The following is a 26,827-nucleotide window of genomic DNA, read 5'->3' as shown; positions in this document are numbered from 1 at the left end:
GCTGAATAGCAAAATATTCTATAAGTAACACCACCGTCAGATGTTTGAGAAAAGACTGGAATCATGCCTAGAGCAGTCTTCATAAATATATGATGGTGTATTTTTGATCTTCTACAAACATACAGAATTATTGTTTCTTCAGACCTGTCCTGACATATTGCAAAAGCTTCATTAATAAATCCTAATGTAATTAAAGTAAGAAAAAATGCCACCGTGAAAGGTTTTGTGTGAATTTGACAGCATAAAACTTAATTCAGACATTTTTATTGCCTAGGTATTCAGAAAAAAAGAGTATGCATAATTCTACTGAGTAACAAAAATAACCATGCACCTGGGAGTCAGAAAGAGTTTTGTGGTAGGAGGCCCCCAGCCAGGTAATAATTAGCATTGACTCCATGATCCAGAAGGCATGAATGACACTTTATTATTAGAAATCTACAGTTCTTATAGAAACACTGGTGGACCTAAGACCTGATTGGTCTCAAAGTGAAAACCTCTCACACACTATTGGTGGCTATCAATAACACACTCTAGAGAACCATCACTATAAACAATGGTTACTGAAAGAGAGATAATAATTGGTTGAATTCTTTTCCTCTAATTTTCCCACAGCTTGCCAGGATTTTTCTGGGAAAGTCTGAGGCCAGAGAACTGCTGCCTCAGAGTTTCCCTGAGAAAGGTTTCATCTCATCAATGGAAAGTCAATCACTTCCCTCAAAGTCTCTCCTCTTGATTTCATAGTTCTCATAGTAACAAAGTGGGGGAAAAATTAAAGAACAGTTTCATCTTTCATCATTTCAGGTCCCTGAGATGAGTGGGAGGAGGCACAGAATCACTCTCGGAATTGCCCAAATATCTAGGCAAAGACTTGGGGCTTATGAGCTATTACCCTTACAAGCAGGATTCCCACAGACAGATACCCTAGAAGCAATGCTGTGTACAAATACTAGGCAGCTACTGCATTTTTCACTCAATGTGGCTTCAGAATTAATTAATTCTGTCATTCATATTTAAATGCAATTAACAGAAACCAATGTCACATAAATGTACCAGACACTGTATTTAATTTAAAATGCTCAATTCAAAGACTCAGAAAGCAATAAATATAACAGCATATAACAGTATAAATCTGGTGGGGTTTTTTCCAAAACAATGGAAAACATTTAACTTAATCTCCATCCTACCTCTAGAAATATTTACTGATTAATCAAATTACCTCCAAAGTGATTTCAAAATTCTGAAAACTCATGCCCACCACCTTAGTTTTCATTTAGAAATGAAAGTATTAAGAAACTGAATCACATAGCACATAAAAATGGTCAATGTCACAATGAAGTTGTTATTTAACTAATAATTAAAAGAAATTTGTTTTGCTTCTGACGCAGTTACTGGTTTCTCCAAGAAGTGATTTCCATAAGGTTGCTTTATCCTGGGTACACACATATACATGAAATTCTGAGATTTTCTCAGGTCTTTAATTTGATTTTTAATAAACCTAACTGAATCACACAGTTTAAAACCTGAACCAAAACATGAACAGTTTTGTGGCTGACTATTTCTGACTACTAAAATGGTAGATGTACCCTGGGAAAAAAAACCTGTAGGTTTTCATCAAGGATGTAATTTTCAAAATCGAATATAGACATAACTGTAGGTATAAATATTAACCTCTAGTAAAACTCCTTTTTTATTTTTTTTCCTTTGAACTATTTAGTTTTCATTACTTATATAAATCTGAATTGTTATAAATATCTCAATATATATGAACAGGCCCAAGTACAGACCCTGTAATTTCTCAATTTTCCATAACTTTGTAATGGTATGTTCTTTGCTTTTGGTATTTTGATTATTTGTTTACATCCCTGATTTGGAGAAGCAAATAAAAATCTTTCCCAGGCACTAGAGCAAACATACAACATTCAGAAGTACTGACTGAAGAAGATAGTATTAAGAGCAGGGAAGAAAAATAAAAAAGGGAAAAAAACCAAACATACAGGATAGAAACCTATAACTAACTTAACTCCATAATAGATCAGCCCATATTCAATTCAGCCTTGCTTAAGAATGCACAATAGTGGTCACACACTCTTCAAGTTCATACCGTTTGCAGAGTTCAGAAATTATGACTGAAAGAACTTGACACACATTTTACATACCATTTACTCACAATGGAAGCCTGCTGCATATGTGTGATGTAGAAAAAAATCTTATTGTCAAATTCAATAGAGATACTTAACCAAAAAAAAAAAAAAGGTGGCATTTATTCATTTATTCTTCTCTGTGCACTCAACGTTCTTCCTTAGGAGCATCAGAAAGTTCAGAACTCTGATATCAGTGGATCCAGTGCTTGGGTGTAGAGATATCCCCATCCACCAGACAGAGAGCCTAAATACCTAAGCTCAGACTCCTAGCTCCACTTTGAGGACAAACACCTAAAAGTGCTGTGATTTGAAGGCAGGCAAACTTTAAGAAAAATACTGACATCATAAACAGTGACATTATTTCTCTTAATTGCCTTATAAGTAAGATTAGGTCCTTTAGAGGGCAATTTGTTCCACTGAGCATTTGGGAATTGCTTGTGGTCTGTGGGGGTCTAGATTTGCCTGCCTTCAAATAAATTCAAAATAACAGCTATACAAAAAATTTAATATAAAAATCTCATATATGTGTCTAAACCCAGATATTTCAAAGGACATTTAGCTTTCAATTTTAACGAATTGATTGATTTCCACAGTTTGATATGATTTATCACTCCCAGACCTGACAACAGAAGTATCATATTGAGGTACCATCTGGGATGGGTAAAACAATACATGCCAAAATGGAAGTGAACTAAAAACGGGGTAAGGAAAAGGCAGCAGAAAAATAATGATAAGGCAAAATATGTCCCAAAATACTGGATAAGCCTATCAGAGTAAAACAACTTTCGATCTCAATTCAGAACAGGTCTAGCTTCCTATGCTATGACTAAGTTTGTCTCTCTCAAACATTTAGAAGCAACAATCCACCTCATAAATTGGGCTGACCAGGCAAGCAACACACTGGAAGCAACCCTCTCTTTGTGCCCTGAACCATTTAGAAGAGTAGATCCCTCCTTCCCACACATCCCTGCATGGAATCCTGACCAACCGATGTTCTTGTTGCAAGTTCCTCAAATCCATCCTTCTACCTAGGTTATAGTGACAAGTGTCCATGTCTCTCAGCCTCAGCATAGCTGCTCTGTTTCCTTAAAAGGTGAAAAATCCTGAGTTTTCCTTAACTGTAGCAGCAAAAAACTTGTCTCCTAACCTTGAAAATATTTACACCTCTTCATGAGGAAGGAAGGGAACAGAACCTTTTGCCTCATGGAAACAGCCAGCTCTTCCCATAGTTCAGCAGTTGGGTGCATCCTTTAAAGTCAAAGCTGAGAGTCAAGATGTATATTTTAAATTTTTCTGCCCTGTGGCGAGGGAATGTGAGGCTGGCTCCATCATTCTTCCGTTCAAAGTTTAAATGTTGGTCTTCTTAATTTTATCTTTATTTTTTTATTTCAACAACCAATTGCAGGGGACAGCACAGACCAAACAATGCCTTTATGCCAGTCACTGATGATCACTAACACGCAGGGGTAAGATGAACTCATCCCCTCTCTGTAGCATCACCCAAAAGCATCTATGCCCTATCCCACCTAACCTTGCAGAACTGTTGAGTGGATCTCTGCAGTACTGCAAAAGACAATTACCCCGTGGCTGAAAAAATGTGTCTTTAAGCCTGCTCTTTGAATATGCATGGCATACAAACTGTGGTTGGAACTCTAATTAATTTTTACAGGCCAGAACACACAATGCAGTTCCATAGCAGGAACTATCATGGTCTGTAAGCAAAAACCAATACACGTTTGCAGACACTCTTGTTACAGATATCATGTCTTCCAGAGCACACTGCACATTCCATTTCTTTTCTAAATTGCCCAGCACTGCAGCATCCAGTTGCCAAAGAGCTAGAACTCTTCATCAGCAACTGCTTGTGGCAAATTCTCCACCTGACAAGACAATATAAGAATTAAGATACTCCGCCTTCAGTCTCTATGGTAGTTTTTCTGCTCTCATTTTCTACAGTTTACTAACATTTCTGAACTTTCTCAGTATAGAGGTGACACTGAAAGAGGCTGATAGTCAAAGAGAGCTTGTGTCCCTCCATAAATATCACCCTGTTGTCACAGGATGCTGTCTGAATCCAGAATTAGCTGAAGTATGCCAGGGCTGTATACAGTCCAAAGATTTGGAAAGCAGCAGCCTGATTTATTTTCAAACAGATTCTACTTGGTGATTACTCTTGTGTGATTGTAATGATTTATAGTTTTAGTGAAAACATGAACGAGTGTCACCTTCTGAGAAAAAGCCATTTCCACAATTACCTTTTGTGCATGTAATGTAGTGTGGCTGACCACCATAGATAATACCAGAGAAAAGTATCAAGAAGGGTGAAATTATTCCACTATAAAAACCAAATCAGCTGTTTCAGGAGTATCAGCTGTAAAATGTGCACACATATGTTTTGATATCACCTCTACTTGTCATGAGAATGAATGCCCTCATATTATATCATCAGGAGATCCAGATTTCCCCTTTCTCTTTAAAAAAACAAACAAAGGAAAGCAAAAATGCACAAAAACAAACCCACAAATTTTTAATACCTGAAGAAAACAGAAGCTTTACTCCAGTGCAAGAGAAAAAATTTTAGTACATATTTTGCTTCTTTACCACAAAAAAACAGAACAGAAGATTACTGTAAACATAAAAGAAATGCAGCCTAACAAGCAGAGGTAAGGGGGAAAAAAAAGAGAGAATAAAAAAGCTGAGTGTCTTGGCTAAACGGACTCATTTGTCTAGGAATACACTTGCACATGTATTTTAGTACTGGCACAAAACAATGACCGATACAGCAAATAAATGAAGAATAACATCTCTGCCTGATTTTCTTTCTCTGCTCTTTTCCTACACCTCTGAACATACTAACACATACACATAAGCCAAACCAGCAGCAAAGCCTTGCCAAATTGCCAGCACTCTTTTTCTTCAGTTAGATGCTTTTTAAATTTACATGACAAATTTCAACTGTACTGAAGGGTAGGAAATCACAAATTCTGGAGATTAAAACCCTCCAATTTTGTAGAAGCCAAGTGTAAATGAATAACAAGCAGAAATGAGCAGAAGAGTAACACATCCAGTTGGCTGCCCTGCATGCCCTATCTATAGTTTTTTAATGGGGGTCTGCATATGAACTTAAAACATCACACACACAGGAAAAAACCCTTATACAATTAGCTGCTATGTGTAACCACACCTCTGCAGATGAAAAATCCCACACATGGAAAGAAAATTCAGAAAATTCAGAATGCAGAGTGAATCAGTACTTGGCTAAATACAACCTAAATGGTTTTGGAACAGTAGCCATCCTCTGACTAATATATAGGTGAAGCTAAGTGCACCAGCTGTTTCAATAACTGTTTCCAGAAAAATTTTTTTAGCAGAAATGAAGCACTGCCTGCTGGTAACTGATTTCTGCGCAAATATGTTGTAAAGGGATTATCAGGATTTGTGTGATCTAACATGATTTATCTAGGTTTAGGATCTAACATGCTTTATCTAGCTTTCAGCTGCATGTAAAAGAGGTCATTTGGGTAAAGATTAGATATGTAAAATTACCCATTGCTAGCTGAATTCATCCTTTTCTGGCTTCGCTGAAGTTTTACATTTGGCCAGTAACTATTGTTATGCAAGCAGCAAACAAGTTAATGACAATACTATTGGGATCCCAGAAAAAGAACTGGAATACACTCGCCACCAAGTCCATCTATACCTGCTACAAAGGACTAGCTCTGGCTTCACAAATATTATAAATCTTCTTTAAATTTCCAATAGTCTAATTTCTTATTTGTGCACTGATTGTACAATCAAATCCAACAATCTGCCACCAGAAAGGTACCAACAAGAGGAGGAGGAACTTGACAGCAGTGGCATTGTGATATGTAGATGTACCGCCTTTTCTTAATTTTTTTCTTTTTTAAACCCTGCTCTCAGCACCAATTTAGACAAAAGGTAACAGTCCAAATACCTCTGCACATATTGCTAATCCCTAGCACCAAAACAGACATTTGCACCAGCTCTATTATTTTTGGTCACTCTGTGTGATTTGGTCACCTCAGTCTTCTTTGGAAAGTTCTATAAGCACAAGTTGCTCCCTTCACTTCCAACCTTTTGAGGAACTTGGAACAGCATCAAAAGTAACACAAACTTATGCACTCTGCTTATTCATTGTGTGTCCTAGATACAAATGTAAAGGGCCTAAGGAGTATTTTGGTGACTGATGCTACTTTCACCCAAAAAAGAGAGAAAAGTACCTGAAATAGGGAGGAATGTTCTCTATTCCTCTCACTCTTAAATAGATACCAGGCACAGGAGAACCCAAGAGAGTTTTTTCATTTGTTTTTTTCTGGTTTTCCCCTGCTTAGATACTCAAACTGAATGTTAAATCTCAGTCTTCTGGGCATTTCAATATTGCCAAACTATGATTGTCATCAGTTAAGGACATCCTTACTCGAGGTGCCTTATGCCTTAAAGTGTGATATCAGAGAAAATATTTCTTGCACTTCCTTTTCAGCACAGTTGCTTCACCCCAAAATAAAATGATGATTCATCAGGTTTCCTTCATGTATTTCACAAATCAGGCATCTGTTACACAAATAGTGACTGTAAGTAAAATACAACATAAAATAAATGGATTGAAATACACTAAACAAAATTTTTAGAAAAATAATTAAGTGGCCTTTTAAGGATTCTATTTATTTAGTGACTTGAAAAACTTGAGGTTAAAATAGTAAAGTTTCATTCCCTTTATCTCTGAATTTGTTGATTATAACTACAAGTGTTTATCATCAGCATAAAGTAAAGATTTGATCCTACATAACTACTTACAACTTTTCATTTTGTTCATAGCAAAGGGAACTCAAGAGCAATGACCCAAAAATAAACTGTAAGGAGAGTTTGAGTGATTTGTGCCTCCATTTTTTATAGACTTGGCTAAATACCACCTTAACCAAAGACAAACTAAGGTTACAAAGGCTTCTCACAAAATATATAGTAACCTCTGTTTATAACAATAGCAAAAAATTGTTATTTTCAAAATGGAATTACAAACCTGGTGAGGATTTGATTTATTTAAAAATATTTTGAATTATTTTTTTAATTATACTTTGTATTAAAATTCAGGTAAAGTCTGAAAAAGCATTTCAGGTTATACATATGAATTTTTAAAAAACCTCAATCATGGAATCAAATTCCCTCTTGATTTCTTATAGGTACACACAAAATATATACTCAAAGAATAGTATAATATACTTAATTCATTATTTAGCCTACCATCTAACCATTAATGTCTCTTATCAAAGTGAACTATCACATGAAATATGTATTTCAGACACACTTGACATGTGCAAACAATAGCAAGAATTCCCTTAGGTAAAATTTGTTCTCCAAAATAGCTCCTTTTCCAGAAAATTCAAAGTTCCAATCTTGCCTTTAATTCCTTGAATGCCTTGCTAATACATGTGCATGTATAAACACAAAGACAAACAAATCTAAAAACCAAAATCCTCAAGATTCCAGACTTTAAAGTTGAATAATGCACATAAAAATGAAACTATGATCTTTGCCTGTATAAAGAATTTAATTTGAATCTTGCAGCAAAAATGGGCTAAAATTGCCTTTAAAAGTGGACTCTGAGGTGTGTGTTGTTCTAACTGAAAGATGTGAATGTCCTGAATGAGAATAAGGCCTGTGGTGAGCTATGTAAATACAGAAGCAGGTGGAACAAGCTCATGTTCAACCTTCTGGGCATCTCAAATAGCAAATAGACTTCATAGATGGAACATTTAAACGAGAAAGGCAAACTCAAGCATGTGCTCTATAAATGCCTTAATGACCTGAGTTTATAAAGAAGTTCACCTTACGGAAGAAGAAAAGATGCACACTTTGTATGTTTGTGAAAAGATTATGCAGGCTGGCTTATATTGTTTATGGCAACTGTAGCATAAAGACTTTTATAAACCAGCATGTATTAGCTTTTTACTCTTTACAGACACATCAGAAAATTTGTCATGTAGGTAGACACAAAAAAATGTTTCAATTTTGAAGCTCTCATTTCAAAAAATTGGAAAAAAGAAAAGATGAGAACAGATACTTGTGACAGCCACCCACCAAATAATGTCAAAGCCCCACTATTAATGCTGACCTTTGCTAGATGTCATGGTTTTTAAAGTACATTTTTGAAAATAAATTTACTCCTTTAAAAACTACTGCTTACATTTCTGTTTTTTTATTTTAAGAAATATAACAGAGTTTTCATGAAATCTAGCTTTCATCTTGGCCAATGTTTTTATGGATCATTCTACTGTTACTTGAGGTGAGCCATAACAAAGCAAAGCTCACAAAACAAATCCATGCAGGGTCAGGCCTTCTCTGTCTGTAAGCCTGCTATTTCTGCAGAGATATAAAATATTTGCCCTTCTACAACCCCAAAGAGTGCTTCTTCCCTAATCCATAATCATTATGCATGCATTGTTCCAACAGGCAGCTTTGAACAATTTGACTCTTCGGCTTCTCCGTCAAGAGCTTAAAAGGCTTTCACTTGTTCTATTTTTCTTTATTCTTCTACACAAAGAAAATTGCTGAGATACATCAAACACTGGTTTGCTGAAGATATTATCATATGAAACTTGCTTATTCAAACAACATGCTCTTCCTATAAAGCACAGAGCACAGAACCATGACATGTGGGACGACAACTCTGATGCACCCACAATGGGCAGCGATGTCTCAGCACACAGCGCCAGCTCATGTTTAAATGCACATCCTGTCTGATGTACTCTGGAAGCACACTAACCCCACTTTTACAAGGGATTAACTTCCACTAAAACTGGTGGAAACAGGACCCTTTTAAAGATGCTCTGCATTTCTTTTGTGATAACTTGAATTTCAAATGGATGTCTGGTTTTGGTTTGGATTTTTGTTTTTTTCCAAGGAAGACTATCTTGTGTTTACAAACTATTTTCCAGGCATACACTTATAAAAGATAGGACATACATATATTTTGGCCCAATTAAATTTTTGAAAAAGTTTGCAAACAACAAGTCATTATTCAATGTATTCCCTTTTAAAAAGGTTTCCTATTACAAAATAATATCTGGTAATCTTGCAAAGTCTGATGATACTCCAAAAGAACATTTTGTTTATTAAATAATATCTTTCAAAAAATACAGAGAAATTTGTAAAAAAAATATTTTCAAATATGCCTTTGCTATAAATATGAGATTATTACTGTTGCAGTTTATTACATGTAACATGAAGCCTATTGTCTTCCCAGTGGCAGTGTGTTCACAAACTAATATATTCCAACAGACAGGCATGACAGATGTGGAAATTAACTTGGACAAAAATAACTGAAGTGCGTCAATGGTCAAAATTTAGTTTGAGGTATTCCCTTTGTTTTCCAGAGAGAAAAGTACAATAAGAAAGATTCAACTGATGAATCAGCTACTATCAAAACAAAAAAAAAAAAAAAAAGCAACAAAGTGGCAATGCTAAGGAAATAAAGTTATAAAGGTCTAATTGAAAACTGTAGATAAGTAGGACGCAAGTTGTTCCAATTTGCTTCCATGTTGGAAGTATTTGCTGTGCAAGAGAAAAAGTCAGTAATTTTTCTCCTGACTCCCACAAACAATAGCAAAACTAGAGCTTGAGCAATTTTCTAAGATAATTAAACAACAGGTATATGAATTATTGAGCTATGCTGAAAGCCTCTAATAGCTAGCACTGCACTGTGTGCCCTTTTTCCAGATGTGAAAACATGGCTTATTAGCTTGTGAAATATCTGCATGTTTTTACAAAAGCTGGCTCATGAAAGAAAAAAAAAAAAAAAAGAAAAGCAAGCAACCTAAGTAGGATTAAAGGAGATTTTTTTTACATTATTACTATGACAAAAACTTTGTGAAGAAAAATAAATATTAAAAGAAAATTTTTTCTGTTCACACATGAAATGTTGAAGTGCTCAGCCCCTTGCCAAACAAACACTAACTAGCACATAAAATACGAACAGGTTAAACCACAACAAGCTTTATTTTCCCCTGAAATTCCATCATTCTGTTCTGCTAGAATTTCATACATCTTTTTCATTGCTTCCCACTTTTGTTCCTGTCTATTTTAACCATAATACCAGATTACAAGACAAGATCTGAATGTGTTGTTTAGCTAGTTTGGAAATCCTAAATAATTCACCCTACAAATTAAAACAAAGGCTTCAGTCACCTCACAGCTGATTTGGAGCTGCCAAAACTGGCATATCCAAGGAAACACATCTTTTGGATAATGGCTGTCCTGAGGCACTCTAACAGAAGTGAAGTAGAAGGAAAGAAAAGGAAGATAACATCTGGGAAGGAAAACTATGAAGGAGTAATAATGGTAGGCTTGAAAATAAGGGGGAAAAATTGAATACTAAGTGTAGGGATAGTGAAGATATGCTGGTGAAAGGAAAAATAAAAAAGAACACTTTTGATTTAGAAACACACATTTTCTAAAGATTTGTTGAAGAATGTTAGAAGATAGTGAGGCAAACAAGTGGTGCTACAATACTGAAGATAAAATAAGAAACTTTACCAAAAGTCAACTTGAGAATACGCTTTAAAGGCGTAAGACTGAAATCCAGTAACCTACTATAACATCAGCAGTATGATTTCTGTGCTCAGTTTGTAATTTTTTTCTGATTGGAGTGAGAAGGGGTCTGGCTGAATCAGCACAATTATAAACTTCTGTAATTTACAGATTTTTCCCTCATTAGTGAATTAGGCCTACTGATACATGTCCGAACAAGGGAAAGCCATGAACTTCAATCTGTGAATTAGCAGCATAAACTACAACAGCACTTCTTAGTGCAGCCTCTCAACAAGAATCTTTAGGACTTAAATTATTTGTCAGGATACTCAACATGGCACAGAAGATGAAAGCAGACAGCCCAAATTCTGTATATGAAAAGTGCTTGGTGAGTCGCAGATTTAAACACCAGCAACAAAAGTGAATATTTATTAATATTGCAATTTTGATTAAATATAACCTAACATCAGATCTTGTTTCTATAAAGGCAAATAAAATCTGAAAGTCTAATTAAAACTTACACAAAAACATACACATTTGTTTTACAAATTACAAGGACAGCCTTACCTGAAAGCATTTTATTTTTCTGTACTCAGCTGTATAGTATGACTTCATTAATTAATAGGGACAGTACTGAACCTAAAGGTGGTTAATTTTAAATTGTATTAATGAACACTATGAAAATCCACTCTAACAAAATCACAGCAGAGTAAGGCAACATCAGATCTGTATGGCCTGGGACAAAGGCTAATCTGGAATTAAAAGGGATAATATGACTTATATAATAAGGGGCCAGAAAAAGGACAAAAACAGATGCATATTTATGTGTAGCTATGAAGCTTATGAATATCTTGATTATCTGCTTTAAAATATCTGGTTACCTTCATCTTGCAGAGGAATTAAGGAAACCGAAATAAAACATACCTGTATTAGAGAGAGATCCTCAAGCTTCAATCTGAAGAGGTAGTTTCTGGGGTTAAAAAAAATAGCAGATAAAAATGAATTGTTACTAATGGTTCAGTGAAAAACCCAAATGTTACCACTGTTTAAATAAAAACATAATTAATTACTAAAAGGCAGAAAAAAATTTAGAAGTGACAGGTATTTGGGGCTTCAAATTCTTTCAGAGGCTGTCTCAAGATGCAGGCCTTTGGGATAAGGACTAAGTTAATTTCTAAAACAGATTTTCAGTCTGAACGTCTGGTTGAACGTGAATGAAGTAGATATTTTACTGCATTCATTGCTCCAGTCTTCCTTTAGACTCAATGGCAAGAAATACTCAGAGGTTTGGCAGATCCATGGCACCAGTGTTGGATGGCTCTATCAGGACACATGGACAGGCAGATTAAAACTCTGAATTTCTCCCCACAAAGATGGAAACCTCATGCAATTAGCTCAGCCACATGCATGTAAAGTTTGAAGCACAAGATCCCAGTATGATGGCAAATCTGCACAAGCCCCTGAGTTTTCACAATTTGGAGCAGTCTTGCCCTATGTGGTCTAATTCCTCTGAAGCCTAAGAATGTTTTCCCACAGACAGCAGGAGCTGCATGCAAACCAACCAAGCACAGATTTCAAAAGCCTGCGCATCTATTGCAAAAATATTTCTCACTCTGCCTTTTCTCTACAGCAGCATCAGTGCACCTACAAACCTTGGGAGGTATAAATTGTTCTCTTAACTCAGTTGTATCAGACTCATAGGAATGGCACATAAATGCCCCATCTGACTCTACAAATAAATGCAGTCTCTGTTGCAGAACATGTGAGCAGTCTGGCCTCACATTTTCCATTTTCAGGACTGTACTTCATACAGATTTCAATTGCTATGTGTACTTCATCTTCAGATATCTGCTGAAAATTTATGCCTGATGAGGGCTTTTTAGGACAGATTATCAAATTAATAATGTCTTTTTATCATCTTCCATTCTGACATAATTTCAGCCTGTTAAAAAGTAAGCTATTGTCCCAAACTTAAAGATTCTAAAGAAGTAAATGTACAAACATAGTGCCAGCCTGAAGAAAAACAGACACTCAACATTTTTCTTGCCTTTTTTTTTCTAGAAAATGAGATTTTTATCCTATTCAGTAGAGCACAACACTTCTACACATTAATATATTCAGTGTGAAATTAGAAAAATTGACCCTATAAGTGTTAGGGAGACTAAAATGTCTACATTCATGTGAATGATCAAGAGGCAGAGCTAATAAGTGTACATTTTTCAATTTCCTGTGGCTGCCAATAACCAATTAAAATATTTTTAGCTTTAAAAAGCCAGCAGAAGGAAAATTGAACAAGAAAAGCAATGTGCAAGAGACAGTAAAAACACCTTAGCAACACAAACTGGGCAAATGGACAGCACAGATTGACTGTGACTACATAAATAATCCTGGGCTAAGTGTCAAACTAGCACTCAGAGAGCAATCAGAGCTATTCCTACCTAGATGTGCCCACTTCAGTAAAACTTACAGGATTACATTTAGCTTTACAAATCCAACAGTTTAATATTTTAAAGCATGCATCTCTAGCATGTGAGAACTCATTCAGAAAGCACATATACGAGAAAATATCTAAAATAAAATTAAAGAAATGAGCATGACAGTAAAAAACACATAGGAAATGTAGTATTAATAAATCTGGCAGTCCAAAGAAAAAGTCATTGCCAATTTTCATGACATGTGCGGACCCACTATGCTCCTCATGAGACAGGTAAAAACATTTTTTCAAATTGTTATTGAGATTATGCCCTGGACTGCCATCTTTCAACCTTGGTTCAGCTTTATTCCAGTGCATTTATGCTTTGAAGGAAACAAAGAATGAGAAAGAAAAATGAAATTACATTTCTGAAGCACAGATACTACCTCTTAGCACACAGCCCTGCTTCTTTTCCAAATATGATGGCAACGAGCAAGACAAATTTTGCACGCTGGAACTAAACTGATTTGACACTGGCGGTAATTGGCAAATTTGTTTCCATTTGGTGCTTAATGAATGAGGAAAGCAAATATGTTACATAAATCTGCAAACAGAAGGACACTTAATGAGAAGAAAACACAACTAACACTGAGATAAAGCAACATCCTTTACTCCTTTGGAGATCCAGCAGGCAGTAAGCATTTTGCTTTATAGTCACAGCACTGAACAACTCTTCTAGCTCAGCTGTTATAATTAAAACCTATTAGTCAAGAGCCTGCTCAAACCCAAGGGTAAACACTTCCACTGGTATCAGTGGGAGCTAGATGAAAGCGCACAAAAAGCACGCTCCAGTCACCTCCTTCATAACAATATATTTCAATCTATTGCAGTGAATACGTTCAGTATGACTACAGCTAAAGGTACAAAACTAATGTTCTGTATGTTCCTGAACAATCCATGTAAAAAAACAATTAAAAATTCATAAAGATTCAAAAGTATATCATGTTAGTAATGGTTGTTAAATCCAGCATTTTACCTTTTTTTTTGTGAAATTGCAAGCTATAAAAGCTGAATGGAACAACAATAAATACTTTTGCACTAGACACAGACATGAATTAGAAGAACATTAAGATGGCACACACAGTTCAGGGAGACATGGATTCAGGATTAGGCCTTTTAAAAAAGATGGCAAAATATAACAATATTGCAGATAATCTCCATAACCCATCCTAAGCCCCCACATGCATTTGCAATTGAAAGCCTGAATCAAGAAATAGGGGTTTCAGCAAACTCAGACACTCAAGGTATGCTGCCAAATCTCCTGGAAATACACAAACAAAAGATTACTTCCCATTCACTTCTTGGAAGAAACTGACTCACATGAAAGAAGAAAATTTTATTCAATTCACTGGGAGAAAAATATAGTAAGACTGAAAATGTAAATTATAAACTCCACAGGAGTCAACTATTAAGCAAAATTTCAACATTTCACAATTGAGATGGTAAAGTTTTGGGTGAAAGGCAATTCTAGTTCTTCAGTGTAGTAAAGTCAGCAAGTGGAAAGAAAATTAAAAAAAACTGTTAAAGGCAAAAGGAGATAATAAAAATAAATAAAACTATAATGTACAAAATGTATTTGGTTAAATCATAAGTCTATAAGAAAAAATATCTCAAAAAGCCAAGGATGATATACTGGAAATAAAAGAAACCTAATACAAATGTTCTAGTTGAACCATTTATTAAAATTGTCAAATTGCAATAGCAAAAAGCAGAATGGCCAAAAGTTATATATTATCTTCATTTTGCATGAAATGGAAGCCACAGCAAACAAGAATAATGAAATGAGAGGCTTACTGATGAATGCTAAAGATATGGAAACAGCATATGCACAGAGACAAATATTTTCTGACTAGTAGGTCTTGTTGATCCATCCTAAAAATTATGGAAAAGTGATTTTTGTTGTTCTTATTGCTCTTTTTAAATCATTTCTAAAATTACAGGTTTTCTTGAGGAATGAAGACGAACCATATTTTATTAATATTCAAAGTGGCAAAAGGCAGACTCACGTAATAATAAGCTGACCAGTGAAACAATAAGCTTGTCAAAATGAATAAGAAAATCACTATGGGATTCAATTATGATAGAATCCCAATAAAAATTGAATTAATCCACTCAAAGATCCTGTGAAACCTGATTTCCTTCTCTGATGCTTTCTCCTCTGGATTAGTAAATCTTACTTTGAATCCCTGTGGTTCCTCATACAGCCTCAGCTACGCTGAAGATCCTAGAACACAGCACTCCTGCACAGATGTTCAACAACAGCCAGATGTCACTTCCACATATTTCTTGCCATGGGCTTGTCCAAAAAAAGCAGAAAAGTACCAGGTACCCCTGCACCTCTGGAGGTCACCCTCCTCCTGAAGTCATGCCATGGCATCTCAAGCTTCCATTAACATCTTTCTCTGTTGGCCTTGACTTCTCACACACAGCACTCAAGTTCCTCCCAGCTGGCAATGGCCTTGCAACATTTGACACCGGTCTGCCTCCAGTGCATGCTGGTCAAGCATGTTTCTGAGTATTATGTTTTAGTCCAGGTGAGTTTGGGAGGTTATTGAGCTATTTATTTAGCAAGCTGTTGTTGGATACAACTTTATCCTGAAATACCAGCTCAAGGAAAATATTAATCCTGTATTTCGTAACTGTGGCTAGCCAAATCTTTAATAATTTTTTATTGCTGCAACACATATGTCAAAGTACATGCCCCCATTTTTATATTTGGCAGATATTACATATAATGTACAGTATTCACTCACATCAAGGGCCATGCAAATTCTATGTGATCTTGTTACCATTTCATTGTTCAATACATTAATCTTCTTTTTCAAGATTAATTTGAAATTATATTTAAACGTTGCTGTTACATCTCATGTAATGACCCCCAACAATGGAAATGGGCTTAAAACCAGAAATTTCAGACAGTTTGAACTTTTTGTGGTCTCCTACTACAGTAACCAACTTGGGCACATAAAGTTTGCTTGAGTTGTTGGAGGTGGGGTGTAAGAAAGGTCAGCAGGAGAAGGTAAAGAGTCTAAAGTATCCAAAGTTTGGATATTTTCTTTTTCTTTTCTTTTTTTTAATAAACTGAAATTACAATGACAAAAGTTCCATTTACCCCTAATAAAGGGGTCATTTCTCTTTTTTTCTTACTCTGAGTCAACTCCAGGGCTCCTGTGATGATGCATCATGTCAGCTATTCTAATTAAAATGCCAAGACATTAAATCAGAACAAGAACAAGAAGGACTTTTGTGGAGTTAGTGAATTGCCTAGTGTCACTCTGCAACCAGACTATTACCAACATTGGTGCAAAGGAGACAACTGCAGAGTGGAACCAGGCATGAGCAGGAGACGTATGAAGCTTTAAAAAATATTCAGGAACCTGTTAGCAAGGTAGGAAAGACAAGCAGTAGGGGGAAAAAGACCTGCTCTTTTTGCAGCAGTTAGATGATAATTTCTTGCAGATTTAGCATTAAACCATACATTAGATTAGATTGGATTAGATTAGCCCAGTTCAGTCAGTGGAGGGACAGACATTGATTACCTTGAGCCAAGTGTTAAATGAGCAGTGATACCCAGATGGATGTTGAAAGAATAGAGCACCAGTTCCCTCTGCATGTATATTCTCTCTGTATCTGTAGCCCTCAGAGCGCCTTATTAACAAGAAGCTCTCAGATTCTCCAGCTGGGAGCAGACAACAGTAAAAAGCAAACCTGTGTAGTTATTTATTCCTTTATTAGAGATCCTTAAGCCACTGTTAATGAATCCTTTAATTTGGCTTTCTGTTATTATGGCAAGTAGTGGTAATGGTTCAAATTAATGTTCCCAAACACACATCTAATTAAGGGAGAAGCCATACTGTTGCAGTCCTTCATCAGTGAGATAAGGAGTGACTGAGGCAATAAGCCACCTCAAAGCAAGACATAGTCCTAAAAACCAAGTTTAATTAACTTGAAGGAGAACATACAAGAGAAAGCCACCACTATTAGGATACTCTGTGTAAAAAGAAATAAAATAAAATAAAAAGTAGAGTATATATAAGTATGTATTAGCCAATTAATAAGAAAGTTGGATAGCTTAGAGACCTATTTCTGATATTAACTATATCATTTAAAAGTATAGCCCAACTTGAATTTAAAAAGAAAATTCCACATTTTAGGAATTAACTCAATCCAGGCTGCTACCAGTCCAAAACTTCAAGCACAGGAGGCTTGGGGAAAGAGGATAACTTCATTTCTCTGTAAAAATAGACAAAATTCTTCTCATATGGTTTGAATAAAACCACTGAGAAAACAAAATAAAAAGTCACCAAAAAAGAAGAAAAATTTAAAAATTGCCCTAAACTACTGGATTTCAGACATACTTTTTGTCAAGTCTCGTTTAGCCAAAATGGATTAAACACTTTTAACAATTTTTGGTTTATCAAAACTAGAGTTGCTACATGTTATGTACATTGTCAGGAGATGAGGAGGAAAAAAACGCAATGCACAATTTGCCTGGGCAATTCACAGACTGTTGTATCCTTCCCCTAACCTGGTCTCCTCCCCCTTTAACTGACCTTCCCAAAGAAACATATGGCAAAGCACTTTCACACGGCAAAGAAGACAAGGGTGTTCTTGGAGAAATCCATGAATCTTTAAGCCTACATTTCTGTATTTCAAAACACAGAAATCACAATAATATTTTATTACATGCTAAATCAGTCCACCAATAACACACAGAAAAATATTTCATCTGAATATTTTATTGGAATTTATCAGAATAAGATAAACAAGTAGTTTCTCATTTCCGTGAGCTTACTGAGGAGCTAATGCCCTGAGAGTAATCCTTTGCTGGTGCCACTTAATTATAAAAGTAAATTCCACCCTGCCATATGGGTTGGCTTTTTTCTAAGAAAACAAATGAACTCCCAAGAAGGTTTCAGATTGCAATAGAACTCATTTATTTTTATCTGCCAGGTCATATACAATATTAAGAACAATGCCTGGGGCACATTTTAAAGATACAGTTTCATGGGAGCATGGATTGCATGATTAATGTGAAGGCACATACTAGCGTTGGAGTGGTACCATTCACTGATGGCTGCTGATGGTGTAAGGAAACTGAAACAAGGCTACAAGACTCTATCTTAATCAACTCAATATCTATAGGAGAACCAGATGTTTTGCAAAACAAAAAAAAAATTATCAACCAGTTATAATCTTCTCACAAGGAGTAGAAGACAACCTGCAGAAGTTGAGGGTGGGGAGAGGCAGAGAGATACAATTGTAAACCATCTATTTTTGCACAGCAACAGAATGCCCACAGGCATCAGAAGACCACCTTTATTTCCCAAACTGAACAAGCAAGACTAATCTCGGCAATATAGGATGAACTTCCCAGTTATTGCCTGCTATGGTGAATACTATAGAATAAAGTCCCTTGCATATTTTTAAAGACCTCCATATAAAAATTTTTTCTAATTTTGTTTTCCTCAGCAAAATGTGACAAATCTCATTGCTTCCTGACTAAATTACTCATGGCCAACTTAAACTATCTGGTTTTCTGTCAACTCTGCCATTCCATTTATACTGCTACATCCTTACCTAGGCGCACCTCCTGATGGATTTATGGGCAGGTGCTGTCCACATGCTCAGGCCTTGCTATCCTGCACCACATTTCCAACCCTCTTCTCATCTGCCTTTTAACAGCCCTTCCTCACATTCCTAACTAATTTCATTAAACCTTATTCAAGCATAAATAAACAGAATAGTACACACTAGCACAATTTAAAGTCTCCAAAGAACCTTGTGCAAAGAGATCAGAAGTTCTCCATCACTCTGGGAGACACCTTTTGGGGTATCATAGGATCATATCTGTCTTTCCACATAGCTGCATGACATTGGCAACTCCCAACAGAAATGCAGTCTAGATCCCAGTTGAGATCTTTGCTACCATTCTCAATAAGACAAATCATAAATATCCTTAGAGGCTGTAGAACTTCATAAATGAAAAAGAGTCACCTGCCATGAATACCAATAATGGAAAAGGGATTTAAAAATTTCCAATAGTATCAAACTTTCACAATAGTATTTTGTTTGATTTCTAAGGCAGAGAAATTTGGGATCATTAAATCCATTAAGGTGGAAAAAGTCAATTATGAACATAAGATGAGCCAAAACACAGCTTCTGGCTGTGAAAAATCATTCCTCTAGTTTAGAATACCAAATTACTAAAGCAGAATCCTGAAGGTGCAAGGATGGAGTGGGCTAATCCTGGTTGAAGACCAGGTTCTCATCAAAACTGCTCTATCACTCCCCTCCTCAACTGAGCAGGAAAAGAAAATGAAACGAAAGGTGCATGAGTTGAGATAAGGACAGGGAGACATCACTCACTGATTACCTTCATGGGCAAATAGAAACAACGTAAAGAAATTGACTACATTTATTACCAATCAAGATCAGAGTAGACCTGATTATAGGCTGGGGACGGTGTGGCTGGACAGTGCCCAGGCAGAAAGGGACCTGGGGGTGCTGGTCCACAGCCAGCTGAACATGAGCCAGCAGTGGGCCCTGGTGGCCAAGAAGGCCAATGCCATCCTGGTCTGTATCAGAAATAGTGTGGCCAGCAGCAGTACCAGGGAGATCATCCTTCTCCTGTACCCAGCAGTGGGGAGGCAACACCTTGAGTGCTGTGTCCAGTTCTGGGCCCCACAGCTTGGGAAGGACGTTGAGATGCTCGAGCGCATCCAGAGGAGTCAGCAAGGCTGGTGAGGGGCTTGGAACACAAACCCTGTGAGGAATGACTGCAGGAGCTGGGGGTGTTTAGCCTGGAGGAAAGGAGACTCAAATGTGACCTTATCACTCTCTACAACTTCCTGAAAGCTGGCTGTAGTCAGGCGGGGCTTGGTCTCTTTCTCCAGGCAAAAACTGACAGAATGAGAGGACACAGTTTCAAGCTGCACCAAGGGAAATATAGGTTGGGTATTAGAAAGAAGTTTTTCACAGAAAGGGTGATAAAGTACTGCAATTGTCTGCTTGGGGAGGTCATGCAGTCACCATCCCTGGATGAGTTTAATAGGAGACTGGATGTGGCACTTGGTGCCATGGGTGTTAGAGCTAGGTTGGACTCAATAATCTTGAAGGTCTCCTCCAACCTATTTATTCTGTGAATTCTGTGATTCACGGTGAATGGATTCGGTCTACCTGCAGTGGAGACTATGTGCAGAAGGTGTGTAATCCGTAAGATTATCAGTGTGATCAACACTTGCAATGTTGGGACTACAGCACCCTGACAAGTGGCTGCTAGTCTCTGAGTCTAGGATCCCATGATGTACAATGGCACGTGGGGCACAATGCCTAAAGAACAGAAAGGTGTGTAGCAAAAAAGATGTACTGATATCAATAATACATACAATTAGAGAAAACTGCAGGCAAGTTTAGGTATTCTAAAGGAAGATCTCCACGGCCAAACACAACAACATCAGAAAGGTTAAATTAAGAATGGAAATGCAGAATAAGGAAAGGGAAAATCAACGCCTTCTATGAACAAGTAACAGCCAACTATACTGAACTGCGTGAAACAAAATTGCTGCTATAATTTTAATAACCTTGTATATTTTTCTTTTTTTAATTTTAGTCAGAACAAGAGACATAAAGCTCTGAAGCATCACTAACTTCTAGGAAAAATACATATTTTGATGCAAGGGATCTTTAGCAAAAAGCAGAATTAACAGCTGATCAGCTGGTTTTTTTGTTGGTTTTTTTTTGTTGTTGTTGTTTTGGTTTTTTTTTTGTTTTTTTTTTTTTTTTTTTGGTAGTCACTGCTTATTCAACAAAATCATCCCAAGCTCATCCCACAGTGATTTAAAAAGCTTCATCAAAAGCACTGGTTTAAATGAGCTTATTTTTTGCTCAGATTTGGACTCCAGATAGGCAGTATAGAGAATAAGATAAGAGAGGAAGGAGGGAAAAGTTGTGGGTTTTTTTTGAACAGTTATTGGAATATCTGTACAGAGTGCACTAATCCAACACACATTTCCATGGGTCTAGGGCCTGAGGAGAGGCTCAGACAACTTACAATGACAGTCCTTACAGAGTAGCAGCAGTTGATAACCTCACACCTTGTTTCATTGGATAGCTTACAGAATTGAAAACTCAACATCAAGGCACAGAAGACCCCACTTCATGTGGACCAAAGATATATGAATATATATACACACACATGCCTATTTCCACGCTCAGAAAGTTTCCCCCTGTAGATAAGCAACTTCCACTGGTCCATGGGAAAAAGTTTCCTTGCAGTGCCTTTTATGACTCTGCATTTTGAACCTCATTTTCAGCTAAGAAGCAAACTGGGAAACAGAAATATATTCCAATGCTAAACCTATAAGTGAAGTGACTAGAACTTTGTTAATTGAAAAGCAAAATATATTCAGAAGGTGGGTGTGAATAATAAGTTTAGATGGTTACAATTTTGGCTAACCAAGATGTTTTACTACACCCCATATGCTAAGAGGGAAAAAAAATAGTATTCAAAGACTGCCACTGCTTCAATGTTGACATCTAAGACAGTGTCACTGTTGATCACAGCTTGCAGAGTGCTCTCCTACTGTGCAAACAGTGACTATCACCAACTTTACCACTAATTCTGCAGTCTTTAACAGATCGCTCCTGGCATCGTAGTGAATAATTATTAGAAACATCCCAACACAGCGAGCCACATCGTGTAGCCAGCTTTGGGATCATCCTAAGCTTCATGCAATGGCAACTTCTGTCGCACTGCCATATGGCACCTGCTTGTTCTACCGGATGCACCCAAGGATTGTGTACTCCAGGACAGTCCTCCTAAAATTAGGATAGCGTAAGGTATTATAAATCTTGATGCCAGGCAGGCAGTCTGTCTTGTAACGCTGGTCAGGGATTAGAGAAATTAACATACATAACATTCAGTTTAGTGGGTCTAGAAAGCAGGGGAGTCACACAAGAGCACACTGATATTGGAATTTGGCTAAATATTGCTTATCAACAAAGAACAAAATCCAGTCTGGTGCAACACAAAAGAGAAAACAGATTTCTCACCTTGCTCCAGCAATAAGCTCTTTTTGTCCTGGGTCAAATGTTAACTGTGAGAAGTCCACAGCATCTTCTGCTTTGAACACGTGTAGCCAAGGGGCAATTTCTAAAAACAATCAAGAAATACAACTTTTACTATAAATGTTATAGGTGTAGTACAACAGGTAGTCACCATTAAATCTGCAGATATTTCGAGTGGGTCTGCAAGTTTTCTCCTTATGGTCCTCTAAGGAAACATAGGAGACCTTCAACACCATGCCATTCAATTTATAATACAGGCCTGTAAAATATATAAGGCAGCCACCTGATACACACTTGAATCAAGTATCCATATTTTGTTCTGAATTGTTTTTTCTCCTTGGGTAAAGCAGAAAACACCACAGTACAACTGCAATTCACAGGGACATACTCAAGTAAAGTTATATTAAGTTTCCATGCATTAAAAACAGCTGAGGACTAAGGGTTTTGGGATTTTTTTTAGCTATTTAGTTATTTACTTTCTTTACAAAAGGATCTGATTAAGTGAAAAGCAATCAGGAAAACAAGCAGGTTTGACTTTTCATCATTTTTCACAATAAAAAGATTGAGAAATGAGGGATGAAAAAGGAAAAATGTTTGACATTCTTGGAACTTTTTTTTCACTTTCCTTTCTCAGACCAATTTAGTGCTACATTAAGCAGGGCAGACAAGCATGTGAATTACTGAAAATCAGCAAGGGGCATTACTTATATTCAGAATACAAACATGTTCCTACTTTCAAACTCTAAGCACACATAAATAGTTGCAAATCAAATCTTTAAATATTTTTATTACTAGAAGATCATTTTTTCATTCATATCACTAACTGGACACTAAACAGTTCGGCTAAATAAACACTATATTGTGGGAACAGAGCATAATTATATTTTATTTTTACTTTTTTAAAATAGACATATAGAATAAAGAACATTTCTGTAAAAACAGAAATGGTAGAAATGGCTTGCTAAAAAAAAAGTCCAGTTGTACAAAACCCTCATTCTCTAGAATTCTGAATTGTCAGGACATTGATTGAAGCTTTTTTGTTTGGTTTTTATTTTAATGTAGTCACAAAGCAGTGGGCTGGAACTTACATGAAAGGTGAAGAGGGCTGAGTATGTACGGCTCAGTGGGCTGTGGGCTTATTTGAAGATTACAGGTGTGAAACAGCCACTTGAAAGACCAAAGGTGAGCACATGGTCATGGCCATTTAGAATATGGAGTCAAAACCAACCCAACACCCTAAGGGTGTTGCAGAAATGCAATTTTTGACAATGGTATCATTAGCTGCAGTTCAGGTTAAAAACACTCATTCTAAGCTCGCTTCTTCACTCACAAGCATATTTTTGCTTTTGCAAGTGTCTCAGTTGAAATAATCTATGCCTGGTGCCTGTTTCAGGATGATTTGTTCCTAATTTAAAGTTTCAGCAGAAGTGAGCTATCCATTCCTAAGGAATGGGCCCAGGAGAAAAATGTTATTCTGTGTCAAAACGTGTTCAGCCATTGCAGACAACCATTAAATGCAGTGTGCAGAAGCTGTATCATCATATACTTTGGAAAAACAGATGGAACTGTGAAATAGAATCACTTGGGTGTCAGAACAGTAACTCCTGCATTTTTAATGTCAGCCCATTTGCATCTGGGCAATTTCAGGCTAGCAATGCCAGTTCATACATGTTCTGCAGTACTTGGAAATCAACAGTGAATTTAGCTACATCTGCATTGGATGGGTGCTCAAACCAGGATTCAAACACTATGGGGTGGAAAGGGGATATGGCCAAATATTAGATAACTGTGATTACAGCTGCCATCAGCCATTACTGCAGATGCTTTGCAGAGAACGCAGCAGGATTCTAAGGGAAGAAAAACACTCATATACATTACAGCCTTGTATATATAGCCTTATACATACTTACTTATCTATTTTTATTTAAATATATATATATATATATATATGGCTACACAGGCAAGTATAAAACAGGTGTTTCCTAAACTTTTTGCACTTGATTTTGCAGCTTTAACTTTTCAATCATGCATTTCATATGAAACAACCAACTGCAAAGTTCTAAAACGTTAAGAAATTGGGTAGGACATGAAGATGAGGAAATCCAGAGGTAAATCACAAAGAATCTCACTTACTGGCAAAAGAAGGGGGGGAAAAAAAGAGAACAAAACATCAAAACAGCCAGACCCACTGTGGAAAGAGCGACAAGGTAAGCAGCTGAGAATGGAATTACCCCAGCTCTATACTGGTAGGACAAGTGAGACCCTTGGTTTTCTGAAAGAAGAGGAGAGGAGTGGCTCCCCACAGCATGAGGCCAGGGACAGCACAGTACACAGAAGTACTGCAGTGCCAGAAGGCTACAGGGAAGACTGAAATTCAAAGACTCAATTCTCTTCGACTTGTCCTGCTGTCTCAGCAAGACACAATAAAGCTTCAAGGTAGAGCAGGCAGGTGATTGAGACCACTTCCAGGTTTGGAGCAAGGGGCCAGGCAGGGCAAGGCAAGCCCAGGCTAGAGAACAAGAATGAGGACTTGCTAAGAAATCTCTCTGAAATCTGAATCCCCTTCAAAATATAAATTATTTTATCCTGTCTTTGTTGCATTCAGCAGTGCTCTTGCTTGAGGGAATAAGGTCAGGAAGAGCAAATGGCTGCTAGAGCTCTTCTTTTTCAGAAAACACTCTGAAACTGTATCTCTTGTGTGTCACAGTGGCAGCATGTGTCACACAGAAATAAGTATTTATGAGATAAAGCTACAACTTCATGACACTTTTGTAAGGGAAAATGAACAAAACAGTGCCTTCAAAAATTTTTTTAAAAAGGCAATCCAACCCAATGTACACTGCAACAATAAAAGCTTATGTAACTAATTAACAGAATAATTAAGTTTCTTTTCACCAAAACAGTGAAATCTAGCTGAAACCCATAGGCAAAACAAGACTTTTTAGTTTTGCTTTGAATTATCTCCTTAGAGTCAAAAATTCATAATTAGCTACTAAAGCCCTATAAATTATTTTTTCCAATTAAAACTATAATGGTAAAGTAGTAAGAAGTAATAATTTAAATTTGTAATGGTTTTCATGCAGATGCAGCATGACAAGCTTTACACAAGAACACAGCAGTACATTTTGTGTACTACAACAGTAGCATGAATAAATGCGTAAGGCAATTAAGCTGCCCTGCCAACACGTAACCTAATAGCATTGCTTGCTGGTCACAGGTGACAAGCAGCAACATCCCTACACTTTCCCATCCTAACCCTCCTTTTCCTGACATTCCCCTCCCTCTCCTCTGCCCTACCTTCATGTGAATTACAGTAAAACACCAAGCCCTTTATTGACTTCTCTCTTCTTACTCCTGATGCTGAGAACACTTATTGAAACACACCTTCAGCCTGGATTTGCTTTTCCTTTAAAACTAAGAAGGCATGCTTGCCAATCTGCAGACATCGGTCTGGGACTCAAAGCTGTCCAGGGAAAACTATCATGGTACACATACAGTCATGACAGCAGGTGATTGCCAACACTCACTGCGTCCTTTTGGTACATTCAAGACACACTTACCCTTAGAAAACAAAAAAAAAAAAAAAACAAAAAAACAAAAAACAAAAAAAATTCATTGCTGTTATAGGGCTGAAATCTGCAGGCCTTGTAACTCAAAAATATTCCCAAGAAAAATACTTTCTCATGGAACTAAAAGATGGATGTTGAAAAAAAAATCTTTCTGAGAAGGCTACAGCTCTCTTTCACACGCTGGGAATTGGATGTTATGGGTTTTCCTGGGGGGGTTCAAGCTTAAGGAGGGAGGGTTAATAGCTTCAATTTAATATAAAACAAAGTTTGTCGTGGTCCATAAATCGACAGCAAAGCAAACACGCCGGATTCCACCCAGCTCAGAGGAGAGGTCAAGGAATTCTCTTTAAGAGGTTTAAAGACAAAGGAGGTTAACAATCAAAGCTGGGCAGAAGGACATTAGATACTCATATTAAAAAAAAAATGAAAGACCAGAAACCTCTCTCTGTTTTACTTTAAATTTAGTATCTGCCCAACAGGCCATGACTTGTTTGGTTTGCATTGTTCCAAGGATTTCCCAAGCGTTGAGCTCTAGAGGTCTTTGCAAATGAAATTGTAAAGTTCCCTCTAACCTAAGTTTCATTCTTTAGTACTTCAAAGTACAGCTACAGTAAACAGTAAAATAAATTGAGAAATCACTTACAAGGAATTGAGTGGTATGTTTAGAACCAAATTCAGAAGTGATCTATAATAATAATAATACAACTTTGCAAATAACAAAGTCCAAAGACAATAAGGACCTCCTGATTTCATTTAAAAATTAGCATAGATATTAAAAGCTTCAGTAGTGTTTACGGTGTACATATGTGACAGCTCGTGTCATGGTGTCCTTTTTGAAAATAGCGAGTACAACTTAACCATATGCACAGCAGCACCTTCTTGAAGAAACTCTGTTAGCAAAATAACAACAATAGCAATAGCAATAATAATAATAATAATAATAACAATAATATAATAATATTATAATAATAATAATAGTACCATGTCACAGACATTTCTTTTATGAAAAATCCTCTCTTAGGATTTTCCTG

General features: G+C 36.6%; 1 protein-coding gene across 2 annotated transcripts in view; it reads right to left on the bottom strand.

The window, feature by feature from the left end:
• The window catches only part of SEMA5A (semaphorin 5A), a 313,297-nt gene that overhangs the window by 174,324 nt on the left and 112,146 nt on the right, over positions 1-26,827 (bottom strand). For both annotated transcript variants that reach the window (XM_031062762.1, XM_031062763.1), the window contains 2 exons: positions 22,213-22,312; positions 11,610-11,655 (listed from right to left, as the gene is read on the bottom strand). In XM_031062762.1, the coding sequence (XP_030918622.1) occupies positions 11,610-11,655; positions 22,213-22,312 (146 nt within the window). The remainder of the gene's footprint in view (positions 1-11,609; positions 11,656-22,212; positions 22,313-26,827) is intronic.

The sequence above is a fragment of the Geospiza fortis genome, unplaced genomic scaffold (genome assembly GCF_000277835.1).
Source record: "Geospiza fortis unplaced genomic scaffold, GeoFor_1.0 scaffold64, whole genome shotgun sequence".
Lineage (NCBI taxonomy): Eukaryota > Metazoa > Chordata > Aves > Passeriformes > Thraupidae > Geospiza > Geospiza fortis.
The sequence above is the reverse complement of the archived record's forward strand: the minus strand, read 5'-3'. Positions and strand labels throughout refer to the sequence as shown.